At 40.8% G+C, this 20,509-nt stretch overlaps 1 protein-coding gene across 2 annotated transcripts in view; it reads left to right on the top strand.

Moving 5' to 3' along the window:
• LOC124035437 (multiple C2 and transmembrane domain-containing protein 2-like) overlaps positions 1–20,509 on the top strand; it is a 59,959-nt gene that overhangs the window by 38,046 nt on the left and 1,404 nt on the right. For both annotated transcript variants that reach the window (XM_046348886.1, XM_046348885.1), the window contains 5 exons: positions 3,119–3,232; positions 5,812–5,853; positions 7,852–7,961; positions 17,376–17,485; positions 18,555–18,652. In XM_046348886.1, the coding sequence (XP_046204842.1) occupies positions 3,119–3,232; positions 5,812–5,853; positions 7,852–7,961; positions 17,376–17,485; positions 18,555–18,652 (474 nt within the window). The remainder of the gene's footprint in view (positions 1–3,118; positions 3,233–5,811; positions 5,854–7,851; positions 7,962–17,375; positions 17,486–18,554; positions 18,653–20,509) is intronic.

The raw sequence follows: 20,509 nt of genomic DNA, 5'->3' as shown, positions 1-20,509 counted from the left end.
GATAGGATCTAGCCTCAGCTACAGTGTAGACTGGTCCCACTAGAGGAGAAGAAGATAGGATCTAGCCTCAGCTACAGTGTAGACTGGTCCCACTAGAGGAGGAGAAGAGATGGAGTGTTTGGTAAATACAGTGTAGACTGGTCCCACTAGAGGAGAAGAAGATAGGATCTAGCCTCAGCTACAGTGTAGACTGGTCCCACTAGAGGAGAAGAAGAGATGGAGTGTTTGGTAAATACAGTGTAGACTGGTCCCACTAGAGGAGAAGAAGATAGGATCTAGCCTCAGCTACAGTGTAGACTGGTCCCACTAGAGGAGAAGAAGATAGGATCTAGCCTCAGCTACAGTGTAGACTGGTCCCACTAGAGGAGAAGATGAGATCTAGCCTCAGAAGAGATAGAGGAGAAGAAGGAGTGTTTGGTAAATACAGTGTAGACTGGTCCCACTAGAGGAGAAGATAGAAGAGGATCTAGCCTCAGCTACAGTGTAGACTGGTCCCACTAGAGGAGAAGAAGAGATGGAGTGTTTGGTAAATACAGTGTAGACTGGTCCCACTAGAGGAGAAGAAGATAGGATCTAGCCTCAGCTACAGTGTAGACTGGTCCCACTAGAGGAGAAGAAGAGATGGAGTGTTTGGTAAATACAGTGTAGACTGGTCCCACTAGAGGAGAAGAAGATAGGATCTAGCCTCAGCTACAGTGTAGACTGGTCCCACTAGAGAAGAAGAGAGTAAATACAGTGTAGAGATAGAGGAGAAGAAGAGGATCTAGCCTCAGCTACAGTGTAGACTGGTCCCACTAGAGGAGAAGAAGAGATGGAGTGTTTGGTAAATACAGTGTAGACTGGTCCCACTAGAGGAGAAAGAGATGGAGTGTTTAGTAAATACAGTGTAGACTGGTCCCACTAGAGGAGAAGAAGATGGAGTGTTTGGTCCCACTAGAGGAGAAGAAATACAGTGTAGACTGGTCCCACTAGAGGAGAAGAAGATGGATGGAGTGACTTTAGAGGAGAAGGATATCTAGCCTCAGCTACAGTGTAGACTGGTCCCACTAGAGGAGAAGAAGAGATGGAGTGTTTGGTAAATACAGTGTAGACTGGTCCCACTAGAGGAGAAGAAGAGATGGAGTGTTTGGTAAATACAGTGTAGACTGGTCCCACTAGAGGAGAAGAAGAATGGAGTGTTTGCCTCAAATACAGTGTAGACTGGTCCCACTAGAGGAGAAGAGAGATGGAGTGTTTGGATAGGATCTAGCCTCAGCTACAGTGTAGACTGGTCCCACTAGAGGAGAAGAAGAGATGGAGTGTTTGGTAAATACAGTGTAGACTGGTCCCACTAGAGGAGAAGAGATGGAGTGTTTGGTAAATACAGTGTAGACTGGTCCCACTAGAGGAGAAGAAGAGATGGAGTGTTTGGTAAATACAGTGTAGACTGGTCCCACTAGAGGAGAAGAAGAGATGGAGTGTTTGGTAAATACAGTGTAGACTGGTCCCACTAGAGAAGAGAAGAAGACTGGATGGAGTGTTTGGTAAATACAGTGTAGACTGGTCCCACTAGAGGAGAAGAAGAGATGGAGTGTTTGGTAAATACAGTGTAGACTGGTCCCACTAGAGGAGAAGAAGAGATGGAGTGTTTGGTAAATACAGTGTAGACTGGTCCCACTAGAGGAGAAGAAGAGATGGAGTGTTTGGTAAAAATACAGTGTAGACTGGTCCCACTAGAGGAGAAGAAGAGATGGAGTGTTTGGTAAATACAGTGTAGACTGGTCCCACTAGAGGAGAAGAAGAGAGACTGGTCCCACTAGAGGAGAAGAAGAGATGGAGTGTTTGGTAAATACAGTGGACTGAAGAGAAGAGATGGAGTGTTTGGTAAATACAGTGTAGACTGGTCCCACTAGAGGAGAAGAAGAGATGGAGTGTTTGGTAAATACAGTGTAGACTGGTCCCACTAGAGGAGAAGAAGAGATGGAGTGTTTGGTAAATACAGTGTAGACTGGTCCTAGAGGAGAAGAAGAGATGGAGTGTTTGGTAAATACAGTGTAGACTGGTCCCACACAGTGTAGAGGAGAAGAAGAGATGGAGTGTTTGGTAAATACAGTGTAGACTGGTCCCACTAGAGGAGAAGAAGAGATGGAGTGTTTGGTAAATACAGTGTAGACTGGTCCCACTAGAGGAGAAGAAGAGATGGAGTGTTTGGTAAATACAGTGTATGTCATGTATTTAATGTTCAGTTAATGAAGTGACCCTTTATCAGTTTATCCTCCCTTCTCCCATCTGCCTCTCCTCTCCCCTACTCCTCCCCTACTCCTCCCCCTCTCCTCCCCTCTTCTCTCCTCTTCTCTCCCCCCTACTCCTCCCCTGTACTCATCCTCTCATCTCCTCTTCTCTCCCCCCTACTCCTCCCCTTCTCCTCTCCCCTACTCCTCCCTGTACTCATCCTCTCATCTCCCCTCCCTTCTCCTCTTCTCTCCCCCTACTCCTCCCCCCTCTCCTCCCCTCTTCTCCCATCTGCCTCTCCTCTCCCCTACTCCTCCCCTGTACTCATCCTCTCATCTCCCTCCCTTCTCCTCTTCTCTCCCCTCTACTCCTCCCCTCTCCTCCCCTCTTCTCCCATCTGCCTCTCCTCTCCCCTACTCCTCCCCTGTACTCATCCTCTCATCTCCTGTCCCTTCTCCTCTTCTCTCCCCCTACTCCTCCCCCTCTCTCCCCTCTTCTCCCATCTGCCTCTCCTCCCCTACTCCTCCCCTGTACTCATCCTCTCCTCTCCCCTCCTCTCCCCTACTCCTCCCTGTACTCCTCCCCCTCTTCTCCTCTGCTTCTCTCCTTTCCTCTCCCCTCCTCCCATCTCCTCCTCTCCCCTTCCTAATCCTCTCCTCTTCTCTCTTCATTTCCTCTTCCCCTCCTTTCTATCATCTTCTCTCCTTCCCTCTCATCATCCCCGCCTCTCCTCTCCCCTCTTCCCCACTCTTCCCCACTCCTCTCTTCTCCTCCTCCCCGCTCATCCCCTACTCCTCTCCCCTCATCTCCTTCCCTACTCCTTCTCCTTCCCGACTCTGCTCCCCTCTGTCCTATGCTACTTCTCTTCTCCTCCTCTCCCCTCCCGTCCTCTCATCTCTTCCATTAGATATTCCTGCTGGCGGTGTGGCATTGGGAGTTCTACATGTTGCCTCTCTGTCTGGTTCTGCTCATCACATGGAACTATCTTCAGATTGCATCTGGACGGGCCAACCAGGACCTGGTCAGTACAGCGCCTCACTCCAAACAGCCATGTTTAATCCTATTCCCCTACAACCATTACCACTATCTCCTAGATTCTACAACTACTTCCACTATCTCCTAGATTCTAGAACTAATACCACTATCTTCTAGATTCTACAACTACTACCACTATCTCCTAGATTCTAGAACTACTACCACTATCCCCTAGATTCTACAACTATTACCACTATCTCCTAGATTCTAGAACTACTACCACTATCACCTAGATTCTACAACTACTACCACTATCTCCTAGATTCTAGAACTACTACCACTATCTCCTAGATTCTACAACTATTACCACTATCCCCTAGATTCTACAACTGCTACCACTATCACCTAGATTATACAACTATTACCACTATCTCCTAGATTCTAGAACTACTACCACTATCTCCTAGATTCTAGAACTACTACCGCTATCTCCTAGATTCTAGAACTACTTCCACTATCTCCTAGATTCTAGACCTGCTACCACTATCTCCTAGATTATACAACTATTACCACTATCCCCTAGATTATACAACTACCACTATCTCATAGATTCTACAACTACTACCACTATCTCCTAGATTATACAACTATTACCACTATCCCCTAGATTATACAACTATTACCACTATCTCCTAGATTCTACAACTATTACCACTATCCCCTAGATTCTACAAATATTACCACTATTCCCTAGATTCTACAACTATTACCACTATCATCCTAGATTCTAGAATTATTACCACCATCTCCTAGATTCTACAACTGCTACCACTATCCCCTAGATTCAACAACTATTACCACTATCCCCTAGATTCTACAACTATTACCACTATCTCCTAGATTCTACAACTATTACCACTATCTCCTAGATTCTACAACTACTACCACTATCTCCTAGATTCTACAACTGCTACCACTATCTCCTAGATTCTACAACTGCTACCACTATCTCCTAGATTCTACAACTGCTACCACTATCTCCTAGATTCTACAACTATTACCACTATCCCCTAGATTCTACAACTACCACTATATCCTAGATTCTACAACTGCTACCACTATCTCCTAGATTCTACAACTGCTACCACTATCTCCTAGATTCTACAACTGCTACCACTATCTCCTAGATTCTACAACTATTACCACTATCCCCTAGATTCTACAACTACCACTATATCCTAGATTCTACAACTACCACTATATCCTAGATTCTACAACTGCTACCACTATCCCCTAGATTCTACAACTGCTACCACTATCACCTAGATTATACAACTATTACCACTATCTCCTAGATTCTAGAACTGCTACCACTATCTCCTAGATTCTAAAACTACTACCACTATCTCCTAGATTCTAGAACTACTACCACGATCTCCTAGATTCTAGAACTACTACCACTATCTCCTAGATTCTAGAACTACTTCCACTATCTCCTAGATTCTAGACCCGCTACCACTATCTCCTAGATTCTACAACTACCACTATCTCCTAGATTCTACAACTACTACCACTATCTCCTAGATTATACAACTATTACCACTATCCCCTAGATTCTACAACTATTACCACTATCTCCTAGATTCTACAACTATTACCACTATCCCCTAGATTCTACAAATATTACCACTATTCCTAGATTCTACAACTATTACCACTATCCCCTAGATTCTACAACTATTACCACTATCTCCTAGATTCTACAACTACTACCACTATCTCCTAGATTCTACAACTGCTACCACTATCTCCCAGATTCTACAACTGCTACCACTATCTCCTAGATTCTACAACTATTACCAATATCCCCTAGATTCTACAACTACCACTATCTCCTAGATTCTAGAACTACTACCACTATCTCCTAGATTCTACAACTGCTACCACCATCCCCTGGATTCTACAACTACCACTATCTCCTAGATTCTAGAACTACTACCACTATCTCCTAGATTCTGCAACTGCCACTATCTCCTAGATTATACAACAACTATTACCACTATCTCCTAGATTCTAGAACTACTACCACTATCTCCTAGATTCTACAACTGCTACCACTATCCCCTAGATTCTACAACTACCACTATCTCCTAGATTCTACAACTATTACCAATATCCCCTAGATTCTACAACTACCACTATATCCTAGATTCTAGAACTACTACCACTATCTCCTATGACTCATTATATTCTAGAACTACTACCACTATCTCCTAGATTCTAGAACTACTACCACTATCTCCTAGATTCTACAACTATTACCACTATCTCCTAGATTCTAGAACTACTACCACTATCCCCTAGATTCTACAACTATTACCTCTATCTCCTAGATTCTAAAACTACTACCAAAGCCCTCAGCATGATCATGTGTTAGTCAGTGCAGAGGATCAGTCATGTGATGTCATCTGTTCACATCCTGACACACTACATGGACCTACTACTGTACACCAACCAGTGGAGGCTGCTGAGGGGAGGACAGCTCATAATAATGCCTGGATTAATGTAGTGAACCACAGGTCTGGACATTTCCTATCCTTCACTTTACTAATCTTTTCTTTCCAGGATAATATGGACTTGGGCGATGAAGATGATGAAGATGAAAAGGTAGCATCGTTTCCCATTATGTTTCATAATGACTCATTATACCTGGTTTCTACATAGTAATGACTGATAATGCTGTGGTTCTACATCGCAATGACTGTTAATGCTGAGTTTCTACATAGTAATGGCTGATAATGCTGTGGTTCTACATCGCAATGACTGTTAATGCTGAGTTTCTACATAGTAATGACTGATAATACTGAGTTTCTACATAGCAATGACTTATAATGCTGGGGTTCTACATAGTAATGTCGGATAATGCCGAGTTTCTACATAGTAATGACTGATAATGCTGAGTTTCTACATAGTAATGGCTAATAATGCTGGGTTTCTACATAGTAATGATTCATAATACCTGGTTTCTACATAGTATTTTTAGTTGTTAATGACTGATAATGCTGATAATGCTGGGTTTCTACATAGAAGATCTACCTGACTGTAGAAGCTCTGTCTGTCTGACTGTAGAGGATCTGTCTGTCTGACTGTAGAGGATCTGTCTGACTGGAGAGGATCTGTCTGTCTGACTGTAGAGGATCTGACTGTAGAGGATCTGTCTGTCTGACTGTAGAGGATCTGTCTGTCTGATTGTAGAGGATCTGTCTGTCTGACTGTAGAGGATCTGTCTGTCTGACTGTAGAGGTTCTGACTGTAGAGGATCTGTCTGTCTGACTGTGGAGGTTCTGTCTGTCTGACTGTAGAGGTTATGTCTGACTGTAGAGGATCTGTCTGTCTGACTGTAGAGGTTATGTCTGACTGTAGAGGATCTGTCTGTCTGACTGTAGAGGTTATGTCTGACTGTAGAGGTTATGTCTGACTGTAGAGGATCTGTCTGTCTGACTGTAGAGGATCTGTCTGTCTGACTGTAGAGGTTATGTCTGACTGTAGAGGTTATGTCTGACTGTAGAGGTTATGTCTGACTGTAGAGGTTATGTCTGACTGTAGAGGATCTGTCTGTGACTGTAGAGGATCTGTCTGTCTGACTGTAGAGATTCTGTGTCTGACTGTAGAGATTCTGTGTCTGACTGTAGAGGTTCTGTCCGTCTGACTGTAGACGTTCTGTCTGACTGTAGAGGTTCTGTCTGACTGTAGAGGTTCTATCTGACTGTGGAGGTTCTGTCTGTCTGACTGTAGAGGTTCTGTCTGTCTGACTGTAGAGGTTCTGTCTGTCTGACTGTAGAGGTTCTGTCTGTCTGACTGTAGAGGATCTGTCTGACTGTAGACGTTATGTCTGACTGTAGACGTTCTGTCTGACTGTAGAGGTTCTGTCTGACTGTAGACGTTCTGTCTGACTGTAGAGGTTCTGTCTGACTGTAAAGGTTCTGTCTGACTGTGGAGGTTCTGTCTGTCTGACTGTAGAGGTTCTGTCTGACTGTAGACGTTCTATCTGACTGTGGAGGTTCTGTCTGTCTGTGGAGGTTCTGTCTGTCTGACTGTAGAGGTTCTGTCTGTCTGTGGAGGTTCTGTCTGTCTGACTGTAGAGGTTCTGTCTGACTATAGACGTCTGTCAGACATGTAAAACTGACTGGTCCTTTAATGTATCTAAAGACATGTAGAACTGACTGGTCCTTTAATGTATCTAAAGACGTAGAACTGACTGGTCCTTTAATGTATCTAAAGACACGTAGAACTGACTGGTCCTTTAATGTATCTAAAGACGTAGAACTGACTGGTCCTTTAATGTATCTAAAGACATGTAGAACTGACTGGTCCTTTAATGTATCTAAAGACGTAGAACTGACTGGTCCTTTAATGTATCTAGAACTGACTGGTCCTTTAATGTATCTAAAGACGTAGAACTGACTGGTCCTTTAATGTATCTAAAGACATGTAGAACTGACTGGTCCTTTAATGTATCTAAAGACGTAGAACTGACTGGTCCTTTAATGTATCTAAAGACATGTAGAACTGACTGGTCCTTTAATGTATCTAAAGACATGTAGAACTGACTGGTCCTTTAATGAATCTAAAGACGTAGAACTGACTGGTCCTTTAATGTTGTAGGAATCCGAGAAGAGAGGTTTGATGGAAAAAATTCACATGGTTCAAGAGACTGTCATCACTGTCCAAAACCTGTTGGAGGAAATCGCATGCTTCGGGGAGAGAATTAAAAAGTGAGCATTTTAGTCTGAATTAGACATGTGTTTATTTTAATTGTCCATAAATGTTGATTTGACATGGTGTTCTGGTTTTGACATGTGTTTATTTTAATTGTCCATAAATGTTGATTTGACATGGTGTTCTGGTTTTGACATGTGTTTATTTTAATTGTCCATAAATGTTGATTCAATATTTAGTTTATATTTTTTGTATGTTTCTGCCCATATCTCCTCCAACCAAAATGAAGTTGGGCGCAAGTTAGGGAGGCAGGTAGCCTAGCGGTTAGAGCTTTGGGGTGGTAACCCACTAGTTAGGGAGGCAGGTAGCCTAGCGGTTAGAGCTTTGGGGTGGTAACCCACTAGTTAGGGAGGCAGGTATTCTAGCGGTTAGAGCTTTGGGGTGGTAACCCACAAGTTAGGGAGGCAGGTAGCCTAGCGGTTAGAGCTTTGGGGTGGTAACCCACTAGTTAGGGAGGCAGGTAGCCTAGCGGTTAGCGCTTTGGGTATCTAAAGACACGTGGTAACCCACTAGTTAGGGAGGCAGGTAGCCTAGCGGTTAGAGCTTTGGGTTGGTAACCCACTAGTTAGGAGGCAGGTAGCCTAGCGGTTAGAGCTTTGGGGTGGTAACCCACTAGTTAGGGAGGCAGGTAGCCTAGCGGTTAGAGCTTTGGGGTGGTAACCCACTAGTTAGGGAGGCAGGTAGCCTAGCGGTTAGCGCTTTGGGGTGGTAACCCACTAGTTAGGGAGGCAGGTAGCCTAGCGGTTAGAGCTTTGGGGTGGTAACCCACTAGTTAGGGAGGCAGGTAGCCTAGCGGTTAGAGCTTTGGGGTGGTAACCCACTAGTTAGGGAGGCAGGTATTCTAGCGGTTAGAGCTTTGGGGTGGTAACCCACTAGTTAGGGAGGCAGGTAGCCTAGCGGTTAGAGCTTTGGGGTGGTAACCCACTAGTTAGGGAGGCAGGTAGCCTAGCAGTTAGAGCTTTGGGGTGGTAACCCACTAGTTAGGGAGGCAGGTAGCCTAGCGGTTAGAGCTTTGGGGTGGTAACCTACTAGTTAGGGAGGCAGGTAGCCTAGCGGTTAGAGCTTTGTAGTGGTAACCCACTAGTTAGGGAGGCAGGTAGCCTAGCGGTTAGAGCTTTGGGGTGGTAACCTACTAGTTAGGGAGGCAGGTAGCCTAGCGGTTAGAGCTTTGGGGTGGTAACCCACTAGTTAGGGAGGCAGGTAGCCTAGCGGTTAGAGCTTTGGGGTGGTAACCCACTAGTTAGGGAGGCAGGTAGCCTAGCGGTTAGAGCTTTGGGGTGGTAACCCACTAGTTAGGGAGGCAGGTAGCCTAGCGGTTAGAGCTTTGGGGTGGTAACCCACTAGTTAGGGAGGCAGGTAGCCTAGCGGTTAGAGCTTTGGGGTGGTAACCCACTAGTTAGGGAGGCAGGTAGCCTAGCGGTTAGAGCTTTGGGGTGGTAACCCAAACCCGAACATAAGAGCCGACAAGGTGAAAACTCTGTCGATATGCCATTGAGCAAGTCACTTAAACCTAATTTGCTCCACTGGTGCTGAACTACTACGGCTGACCCTGTAAAACAACACATTCCACTGCTCCTATCATACTACCATGACTGACCCTGTAAAACAACACATTCCACTGCTCCTATCATACTACCATGACTGACCCTGTAAAACAACACATTCCACTGCTCCTATCATACTACCATGACTGACCCTGTAAAACAACACATTCCACTGCACCTATCATACTACCATGACTGACCCTGTAAAACAACACATTCCACTGCTCCTATCATACTACCATGACTGACCCTGTAAAACAACACATTCCACTGCTCCTATCATACTACCATGACTGACCCTGTAAAACAACACATTCCACTGCTCCTATCATACTACCATGACTGACCCTGTAAAACAACACATTCCACTGCACCTATCATACTACCATGACTGACCCTGTAAAACAACACATTCCACTGCTCCTATCATACTACCATGACTGACCCTGTAAAACAACACCTATCATACTACCATGACTGACCCTGTAAAACAACACATTCCACTGCTCCTATCATACTACCATGACTGACCCTGTAAAACAACACATTCCACTGCTCCTATCATACTACCATGACTGACCCTGTAAAACAACACATTCCACTGCTCCTATCATACTACCATGACTGACCCTGTAAAACAACACATTCCACTGCTCCTATCATACTACCATGACTGACCCTGTAAAACAACACATTCCACTGTTCCTATCATACTACCATGACTGACCCTGTAAAACAACACCTATCATACTACCATGACTGACCCTGTAAAACAACACATTCCACTGCACCTATCATACTACCATGACTGACCCTGTAAAACAACACATTCCACTGCACCTATCATACTACCATGACTGACCCTGTAAACAACACATTCCACTGCACCTATCATACTACCATGACTGACCCTGTAAAACAACACCTATCATACTACCATGACTGACCCTGTAAAACAACACCTATCATACTACCATGACTGACCCTGTAAAACAACACCTATCATACTACCATGACTGACCCTGTAAAACAACACCTATCATACTACTATGACTGACCCTGTAAAACAACACCTATCATACTACTATGACTGACCCTGTAAAACAACACCTATCATACTACTATGACTGACCCTGTAAAACAACACCTATCATACTACCATGACTGACCCTGTAAAACAACACCTACAGTGCCTTGCGAAAGTATTCGGCCCCCTTGAACTTTGCGACCTTTTGCCACATTTCAGGCTTCAAACATAAAGATATAAAACTGTATTTTTTGTGAAGAATCAACAACAAGTGGGACACAATCGTGAAGTGGAATGACATTTATTGGATATTTCAAACTTTTTTAACAAATCAAAAACTGAAAAATTGGGCGTGCAAAATTATTCAGCCCCTTTACTTTCAGTGCAGCAAACTCTCTCCAGAAGTTCAGTGAGGATCTCTGAATGGTCCAATGTTGACCTAAATGACTAATGATGATAAATACAATCCACCTGTGTGTAATCAAGTCTCCGTATAAATGCATCTGCACTGTGATAGTCTCAGAGGTCCGTTAAAAGCGCAGAGAGCATCATGAAGAACAAGGAACACACCAGGCAGGTCCGAGATACTGTTGTGAAGAAGTTTAAAGCCGGATTTGGATACAAAAATATTTCCCAAGCTTTAAACATCCCAAGGAGCACTGTGCAAGCGATAATATTGAAATGGAAGGAGTATCAGACCACTGCAAATCTACCAAGACCTGGCCGTCCCTCTAAACTTTCAGCTCATACAAGGAGAAGACTGATCAGAGATGCAGCCAAGAGGCCCATGATCACTCTGGATGAACTGCAGAGATCTACAGCTGAGGTGGGAGACTCTGTCCATAGGACAACAATCAGTCGTATATTGCACAAATCTGGCCTTTATGGAAGAGTGGCAAGAAGAAAGCCATTTCTTAAAGATATCCATAAAAAGTGTTGTTTAAAGTTTGCCACAAGCCACCTGGGAGACACACCAAACATGTGGAAGAAGGTGCTCTGGTCAGATGAAACCAAAATTGAACTTTTTGGCAACAATGCAAAACGTTATGTTTGGCGTAAAAGCAACACAGCTCATCACCCTGAACACACCATCCCCACTGTCAAACATGGTGGTGGCAGCATCATGGTTTGGGCCTGCTTTTCTTCAGCAGGGACAGGGAAGATGGTTAAAATTGATGGGAAGATGGATGGAGCCAAATACAGGACCATTCTGGAAGAAAACCTGATGGAGTCTGCAAAAGACCTGAGACTGGGACGGAGATTTGTCTTCCAACAAGACAATGATCCAAAACATAAAGCAAAATCTACAATGGAATGGTTCAAACATATCCAGGTGTTAGAATGGCCAAGTCAAAGACCAGACCTGAATCCAATCGAGAATCTGTGGAAAGAACTGAAAACTGCTGTTCACAAATGCTCTCCATCCAACCACACTGATCTCGAGCTGTTTTGCAAGGAGGAATGGGAAAAAAATTCAGTCTCTCGATGTGCAAAACTGATAGAGACATACCCCAAGCGACTTACAGCAGTAATCGCAGCAAAAGTTGGCGCTACAAAGTATTAATTTAATGGGGGCTGAATAATTTTGCACGCCCAATTTTTCAGTTTTTGATTTGTTAAAAAAGTTTGAAATATCCAATAAATGTCGTTCCACTTCATGATTGTGTCCCACTTGTTGTTGATTCTTCACAAAAAAATACAGTTTTATATCTTTATGTTTGAAGCCTGAAATGTGGCAAAAGGTCGCAAAGTTCAAGGGGGCCGAATACTTTCGCAAGGCACTGTATATGAATTTTTAGCATTTCTACTCAGTATGAATATGTATTGTGTTTCTACTCAATATGTATTGTGTTTCTACTCAATATGTATTGTGTTTCTACTCAGTATGAATATGTATTGTGTTTCTACTCAATATGTATTGTGTTTCTACTCAATATGTATTGTGTTTCTACTCAATATGTATTGTGTTTCTACTCAATATGTATTGTGTTTCTACTCAATATGTATTGTGTTTCTACTCAGTATGAATATGTATTGTGTTTCTACTCAGTATGAATATGTATTGTGTTTCTACTCAATATGTATTGTGTTTCTACTCAGTATGAATATGTATTGTGTTTCTACTCAATATGTATTGTGTTTCTACTCAGTATGAATATGTATTGTGTTTCTACTCAATATGTATTGTGTTTCTACTCAGTATGAATATGTATTGTGTTTCTACTCAATATGTATTGTGTTTCTACTCAATATGTATTGTGTTTCTACTCAATATGTATTGTGTTTCTACTCAATATGTATTGTGTTTCTACTCAATATGTATTGTGTTTCTACTCAATATGTATAGTGTTTCTACTCAGTATGAATATGTATTGTGTTTCTACTCAGTATGAATATGTATTGTGTTTCTACTCAATATGTATTGTGTTTCTACTCAATATGTATTGTGTTTCTACTCAATATGTATTGTGTTTCTACTCAATATGTATTGTGTTTCTACTCAATATGTATTGTGTTTCTACTCAATATGTATTGTATTTCTACTCAGTATGAATATGTATTGTGTTTCTACTCAGTATGAATATGTATTGTGTTTCTACTCTATATGTATTGTGTTTCTACTCAGTATGAATATGTATTGTGTTTCTACTCAGTATGAATATGTATTGTGTTTCTACTCAATATGTATTGTGTTTCTACTCAGTATGAATATGTATTGTGTTTCTACTCAATATGTATTGTGTTTCTACTCAATATGTATTGTGTTTCTACTCAATGTGTATTGTGTTTCTACTCAATATGTATTGTGTTTCTACTCAATATGTACTGTGTTTCTACTCAGTATGAATATGTATTGTGTTTCTACTCAATATGAATATGTATTGTGTTTCTACTCAATATGTATTGTGTTTCTACTCAATATGAATATGTATTGTGTTTCTACTCAGTATGAATATGTATTGTGTTTCTACTCAATATGAATATGTATTGTGTTTCTAGTCAATATGAATATGTATTGTATTTCTAGTCAGTATGAATATGTATTGTGTTCTACTCAGTATGAATATGTATTGTGTTTCTACTCAATATGAATATGTATTGTGTTTCTACTCAATATGTATTGTGTTTCTACTCAATATGTATTGTGTTTCTAGTCAATATGAATATGTATTGTGTTTCTACTCAATATGAATATGTATTGTATTTCTAGTCAATATGAATATGTATTGTGTTTCTACTCAGTATGAATATGTATTGTATTTCTAGTCAATATGAATATGTATTGTATTTCTAGTCAATATGAATATGTATTGTGTTTCTAGTCAATATGAATATGTATTGTGTTTCTACTCAATATGTATTGTGTTTCACATTCACATTTACATTTAAGTCATTTAGCAGACGCTCTTATCCAGAGCGACTTACAAATTGGTGCATTCACCTTATGACATCCAGTGGAACAGTCACTTTACAATAGTGCATCTAAATCTTAAGGGGGGTGAGAGGGATTACTTATCCTATCCTAGGAATTCCTTAAAGAGGTGGGGTTTCAGGTGTCTCCGGAAGGTGGTGATTGACTCCGCTGTCCTGGCGTCGTGAGGGAGTTTGTTCCACCATTGGGGGCCAGGGCAGCGAACAGTTTTGACTGGGCTGAGCGGGAGCTGTACTTCCTCAGTGGTAGGGAGGCGAGCAGGCCAGAGGTGGATGAACGCAGTGCCCTTGTTTGGGTGTAGGGCCTGATCAGAGCCTGGAGGTACTGAGGTGCCGTTCCCCTCACAGCTCCGTAGGCAAGCACCATGGTCTTGTAGCGGATGCGAGCTTCAACTGGAAGCCAGTGGAGAGAACGGAGGAGCGGGGTGACGTGAGAGAACTTGGGAAGGTTGAACACCAGACGGGCTGCGGCGTTCTGGATCAGTTGAAGGGGTTTAATGGCACAGGCAGGGAGCCCAGCCAACAGCGAGTTGCAGTAATCCAGACGGGAGATGACAAGTGCCTGGATTAGGACCTGCGCCGCTTCCTGTGTGAGGCAGGGTCGTACTCTGCGGATGTTGTAGAGCATGAACCTACAGGGAACGGGCCACCGCCTTGATGTTGGTTGAGAACGACAGGGTGTTGTCCAGGATCACGCCAAGGTTCTTGGCGCTCTGGGAGGAGGACACAATGGAGTTGTCAACAGTGATGGCGAGATCATGGAACGGGCAGTCCTTCCCGGGAGGAAGAGCAGCTCCGTCTTGCCGAGGGTTCAGCTTGAGGTGGTGATCCGTCATCCACACTGATATGTCTGCCAGACATGCAGAGATGCGATTTGCCACCTGGTCATCAGAAGGGGGAAAGGAGAAGATTAATTGTGTGTCGTCTGCATAGCAATGATAAGAGAGACCATGTGAGGTTATGACAGAGCCAAGTGACTTGGTGTATAGCGAGAATAGGAGAGGGCCAAGAACAGAGCCCTGGGGGACACCAGTGGTGAGAGCGCGTGGTGAGGAGACAGATTCTCGCCACGCCACCTGGTAGGAGCGACCTGTCAGGTAGGACGCAATCAAGCGTGGGCCGCGCGAGAGATGCCCAACTCGGAGAGGGTGGAGAGGAGGATCTGATGGTTCACAGTATCGAAGGCAGCCGATAGATCTAGAAGGATGAGAGCAGAGGGAGAGAGTTAGCTTTATCAGTGCGGAGCGCCTCCGTGATACAGAGGAGAGCAGTCTCAGTTGAATGACTAGTCTTGAAACCTGACTGATTTGGATCAAGAAGGTCATTCAGAGAGAGATAGCGGGAGAGCTGGCCAAGGACGGCACGTTCAAGAGTTTTGGAGAGAAAAGAAAGAAGGGATACTGGTCTGTAATTGTTGACATCGGAGGGATCGAGTGTAGGTTTTTTCAGAAGGGGTGCATGAATATGTATTGTATTTCTACTCAATATGAATATGTATTGTATTTCTACTCTATATGAATATGTATTGTGTTTCTACTCAATATGTATTGTGTTTCTACTCAATATGTATTGTGTTTCTACTCAGTATGAATATGTATTGTGTTTCTAGTCAATATGAATGTGTATTGTATTTCTACTCAGTATGAATATGTATTGTGTTTCTACTCAGTATGAATATGTATTGTGTTTCTACTCAATATGTATTGTGTTTCTACTCAGTATGTATTGTGTTTCTACTCAATATGTATTGTGTTTCTACTCAATATGTATTGTGTTTCTACTCAATATGTATTGTGTTTCTACTCAATATGTATTGTGTTTCTACTCAATATGAATATGTATTGTGTTTCTACTCAGTATGAATATGTATTGTGTTTCTACTCAATATGAATATGTATTGTGTTTCTACTCAATATGTATTGTGTTTCTACTCAATATGTATTGTATTTCTACTCAATATGTATTGTGTTTCTACTCAGTATGAATATGTATTGTGTTTCTACTCAATATGTATTGTGTTTCTACTCAATATGTATTGTGTTTCTACTCAATATGTATTGTGTTTCTACTCAATATGTATTGTGTTTCTGCTCAATATGTATTGTGTTTCTGCTCAATATGTATTGTGTTTCTACTCAATATGTATTGTGTTTCTGCTCAATATGTATTGTGTTTCTACTCAATATGTATTGTATTTCTACTCAATATGTATTGTGTTTCTACTCAGTATGAATATGTATTGTGTTTCTACTCAATATGAAAATGTATTGTGTTTCTACTCAATATGTATTGTGTTTCTACTCAGTATGAATATGTATTGTGTTTCTACTCAGTATAAATATGTATTGTGTTTCTACTCAGTATAAATATGTATTGTGTTTCTACTCAGTATAAATATGTATTGTGTTTCTACTCAATATGTATTGTGTTTCTACTCAATATGTATTGTGTTTCTACTCAGTATGAATATGTATTGTGTTTCTACTCAATATGTATTGTGTTTCAATATGAATATGTATTGTGTTTCTACTCAGTATGAATATGTATTGTGTTTCTACTCAGTATGAATATGTATTGTGTTTCAATATGAATATGTATTGTGTTTCTACTCAGTATGAATATGTATTGTGTTTCTACTCAATATGTATTGTGTTTCTTGTCAATATGAATGTGTATTGTGTTTCTACTCAATATGTATTGTGTTTCTACTCAAAATGAATGTGTATTGTGTTTCTACTCAGTATTAATATGTATTGTGTTTCTACTCAGTATAAATATGTATTGTGTTTCTACTCAGTATAAATATGTATTGTGTTTCTACTCAGTATGAATATGTATTGTGTTTCTACTCAATATGTATTGTATTTCTACTCAGTATGAATATGTATTGTATTTCTACTCAATATGAATGTGTATTGTATTTCTAGTCAATATGAATGTGTATTGTGTTTCTACTCAGTATGAATATGTATTGTGTTTCTACTCAATATGTTTTGTATTTCTACTCAGTATGAATATTTATTGTGTTTCTACTCAATATGTATTGTATTTCTACTCAGTATGAATATGTATTGTGTTTCTACTCAATATGTATTGTGTTTCTACTCAATATGTATTGTATTTCTACTCAGTATGAATATGTATTGTGTTTCTACTCAATATGTATTGTGTTTCTACTCAAAATGAATGTGTATTGTGTTTCTACTCAATATGAATATGTATTGTGTTTCTTGTCAATATGAATATGTATTGTGTTTCTAGTCAATATGAATATGTATTGTGTTTCTAGTCAATATGAATGTGTATTGTGTTTCTAGTCAATATGAATATGTATTGTGTTTCTAGTCAATATGAATATGTATTGTATATCTACTCAATATGAATATGTATTGTGTTCTCTTCATCAGCACCTTTAACTGGTCAGTACCGTTCCTCTCCAACCTTGCCTTCCTTATCCTGGTGACAGTAACAGTTCTGACATACTTCATCCCTGTACGATATATCCTTCTAGTATGGGGTAAGTGCATGTTTTCTTTAATTATTTAATTATAGCTGCATCAGATCCACCCAGATTACTGGTTTATACAGACTGTATTATTTAATTATTTAATTATAGCTGCATCAGATCCACCCAGATTACTGGTTTATACAGACTGTTTTATTTAATTATTTAATTATAGCTGCATCAGATCCACCCAGATTACTGGTTTATACAGACTGTTTTATTTAATTATTTAATTATAGCTGCATCAGATCCACCCAGATTACTGGTTTATACAGACTGTATTATTTAATTATTTAATTATAGCTGCATCAGATCCACCCACATTAGTGGTTTATACAGACTGTATTATTTAATTATTTAATTATAGCTGCATCAGATCCACCCAGATTACTGGTTTATACAGACTGTTTTATTTCATTATTTAATTATAGCTGCATCAGATCCACCCAGATTACTGGTTTATACAGACTGTATTATTTAATTATTTAATTATAGCTGCATCAGATCCACCCAGATTACTGGTTTATACAGACTGTTTTAGTTAATTATTTAATTATAGCTGCATCAGATCCACCCACATTACTGGTTTATACAGACTGTATTATTTAATTATTTAATTATAGCTGCATCAGATCCACCCAGATTACTGGTTTATACAGACTGTTTTATTTAATTATTTAATTATAGCTGCATCAGATCCACCCAGATTACTGGTTTATACAGACTGTTTTATTTAATTATTTAATTATAGCTGCATCAGATCCACCCAGATTACTGGTTTATACAGACTGTATTATTTAATTATTTAATTATAGCTGCATCAGATCCACCCAGATTACTGGTTTATACAGACTGTATTATTTAATTATTTAATTATAGCTGCATCAGATCCACCCAGATTACTGGTTTATACAGACTGTTTTATTTAATTATTTAATTATAGCTGCATCAGATCCACCCAGATTACTGGTTTATACAGACTGTATTATTTAATTATTTAATTATAGCTGCATCAGATCCACCCAGATTACTGGTTTATACAGACTGTTTTATTTCGCTTCTCCTGAATGTCTGTTTTCAGGAATTAATAAATTCACCAAGAAATTACGGGCCCCGTACGCCATCGACAACAATGAGGTGTTTGATTTCCTGAGGAGAGTTCCTTCAGATGTTCACAAGGTAAGTGTCTATAGAAGGTTAAAGGGCAATTCCACCACTTTTCAACAGATAACACAGTGATTTAGGAAGACTGTGAGATTAGTGGGGAGCTGGATAATACTCTTCCTGCCTGGAAAGTCATCACATGTAAATGTAGAAACTCTGCATGAAAAGTCAAAACCTAAAGGACCTTTTCTTCTTATGTTTGTAGCTACAGAACATAGAAATGTGTCGTTATTCACATATGTAGACCCTGGTGTGGTGCTGGACATAGTGAATGGGAGTTTAAAAAGTGGTGGAATTATCCTTTTCAGGTTATTTCCTCTAGATCAGATTCAGGAAGCCAGTAAACCTCTAGTATTTCAGGTTATAACCTCTAGATCAGATTCAGGAAGCCAGTAAGTATCTAGTCTTTCAGGTTATAACCTCTAGATCAGATTCAGGAAGCCAGTAATGCTCTAGATCAGATTCAGGAAGCCAGTAAACCTCTAGTATTTCAGGTTATAACCTCTAGATCAGATTCAGGAAGCCAGTAAGTATCTAGTCTTTCAGGTTATAACCTCTAGATCAGATTCAGGAAGCCAGTAATGCTCTAGATCAGATTCAGGAAGCCAGTAAACCTCTAGTATTTCAGGTTATAACCTCTAGATCAGATTCAGGAAGCCAGTAAACCTCTAGATCAGATTCAGGAAGCCAGTAAACCTCTAGATCAGATTCAGGAAGCCAGTAAACCTCTAGATCAGATTCAGGAAGCCAGTAAACTTCTAGTATTTCAGGTTATAACCTCTAGATCAGATTCAGGAAGCCAGTAATGCTCTAGATCAGATTCAGGAAGCCAGTAAACCTCTAGTATTTCAGGTTATAACCTCTAGATCAGATTCAGGAAGCCAGTAATGCTCTAGATCAGATTCAGGAAGCCAGTAAACCTCTAGTATTTCAGGTTATAACCTCTAGATCAGATTCAGGAAGCCAGTAAACCTCTAGTATTTCAGGTTATAACCTCTAGATCAGATTCAGGAAGCCAGTAATGCTCTAGATCAGATTCAGGAAGCCAGTAAACCTCTAGTATTTCAGGTTATAACCTCTAGATCAGATTCAGGAAGCCAGTAAACCTGTAAATCAGATTCAGGAAGTCAGTAAACCTCTAGATCAGATGCAGGATGCCAGTAAACCTCTAGATCAGATTCAGGATGCCAGTAAACCTCTAGTATTTCAGGTTATAACCTCTAGATCAGATTCAGGAAGCCAGTAAACCTGTAAATCAGATTCAGGAAGCCAATAAACCTCTAGATCAGATGCAGGATGCCAGTAAACCTCTAGATCAGATTCGGGATGCCAGTAAACCTCTAGATCATATTCAGGATGCCAGTAAACCTCTAGATCAGATTCAGGATGCCAGTAAACCTCTAGATCAGATGCAGGATGCCAGTAAACCTCTAGTCTTTCAGGTTATAACCTCTAGATCAGATTCAGGAAGCCAGTAAACCTCTAGTCTTTCAGGTTATAACCTCTAGATCAGATTCAGGATGTCTTTCAGGTTAAACCTCTAGATCAGATTCAGGATGCCAGTAAACCTCTAGATCAGATTCAGGAAGCCAGTAAACCTCTAGATCAGATTCAGGAAGCCAGTAAACCTCTAGATCAGATTCAGGAAGCCAGTAAACCTCTAGATCAGATTCAGGAAGCCAGTAAACCTCTAGATCAGATTCAGGATGCCAGTAAACCTCTAGATCAGATTCAGGATGCCAGTAAACCTCTAGATCAGATTCAGGAAGCCAGTAAACCTCTAGATCAGATGCAGGATGCCAGTAAACCTCTAGATCAGATGCAGGATGCCAGTAAACTTCTAGTCTTTCAGCACTGCTGAAATATCCACAG

The sequence above is a fragment of the Oncorhynchus gorbuscha genome, linkage group LG05 (assembly GCF_021184085.1).
Source record: "Oncorhynchus gorbuscha isolate QuinsamMale2020 ecotype Even-year linkage group LG05, OgorEven_v1.0, whole genome shotgun sequence".
NCBI classification, from domain to species: domain Eukaryota; kingdom Metazoa; phylum Chordata; class Actinopteri; order Salmoniformes; family Salmonidae; genus Oncorhynchus; species Oncorhynchus gorbuscha.
Note: the sequence above shows the minus strand (reverse complement) of the source record. Positions and strands in the feature narration are given on the sequence as shown.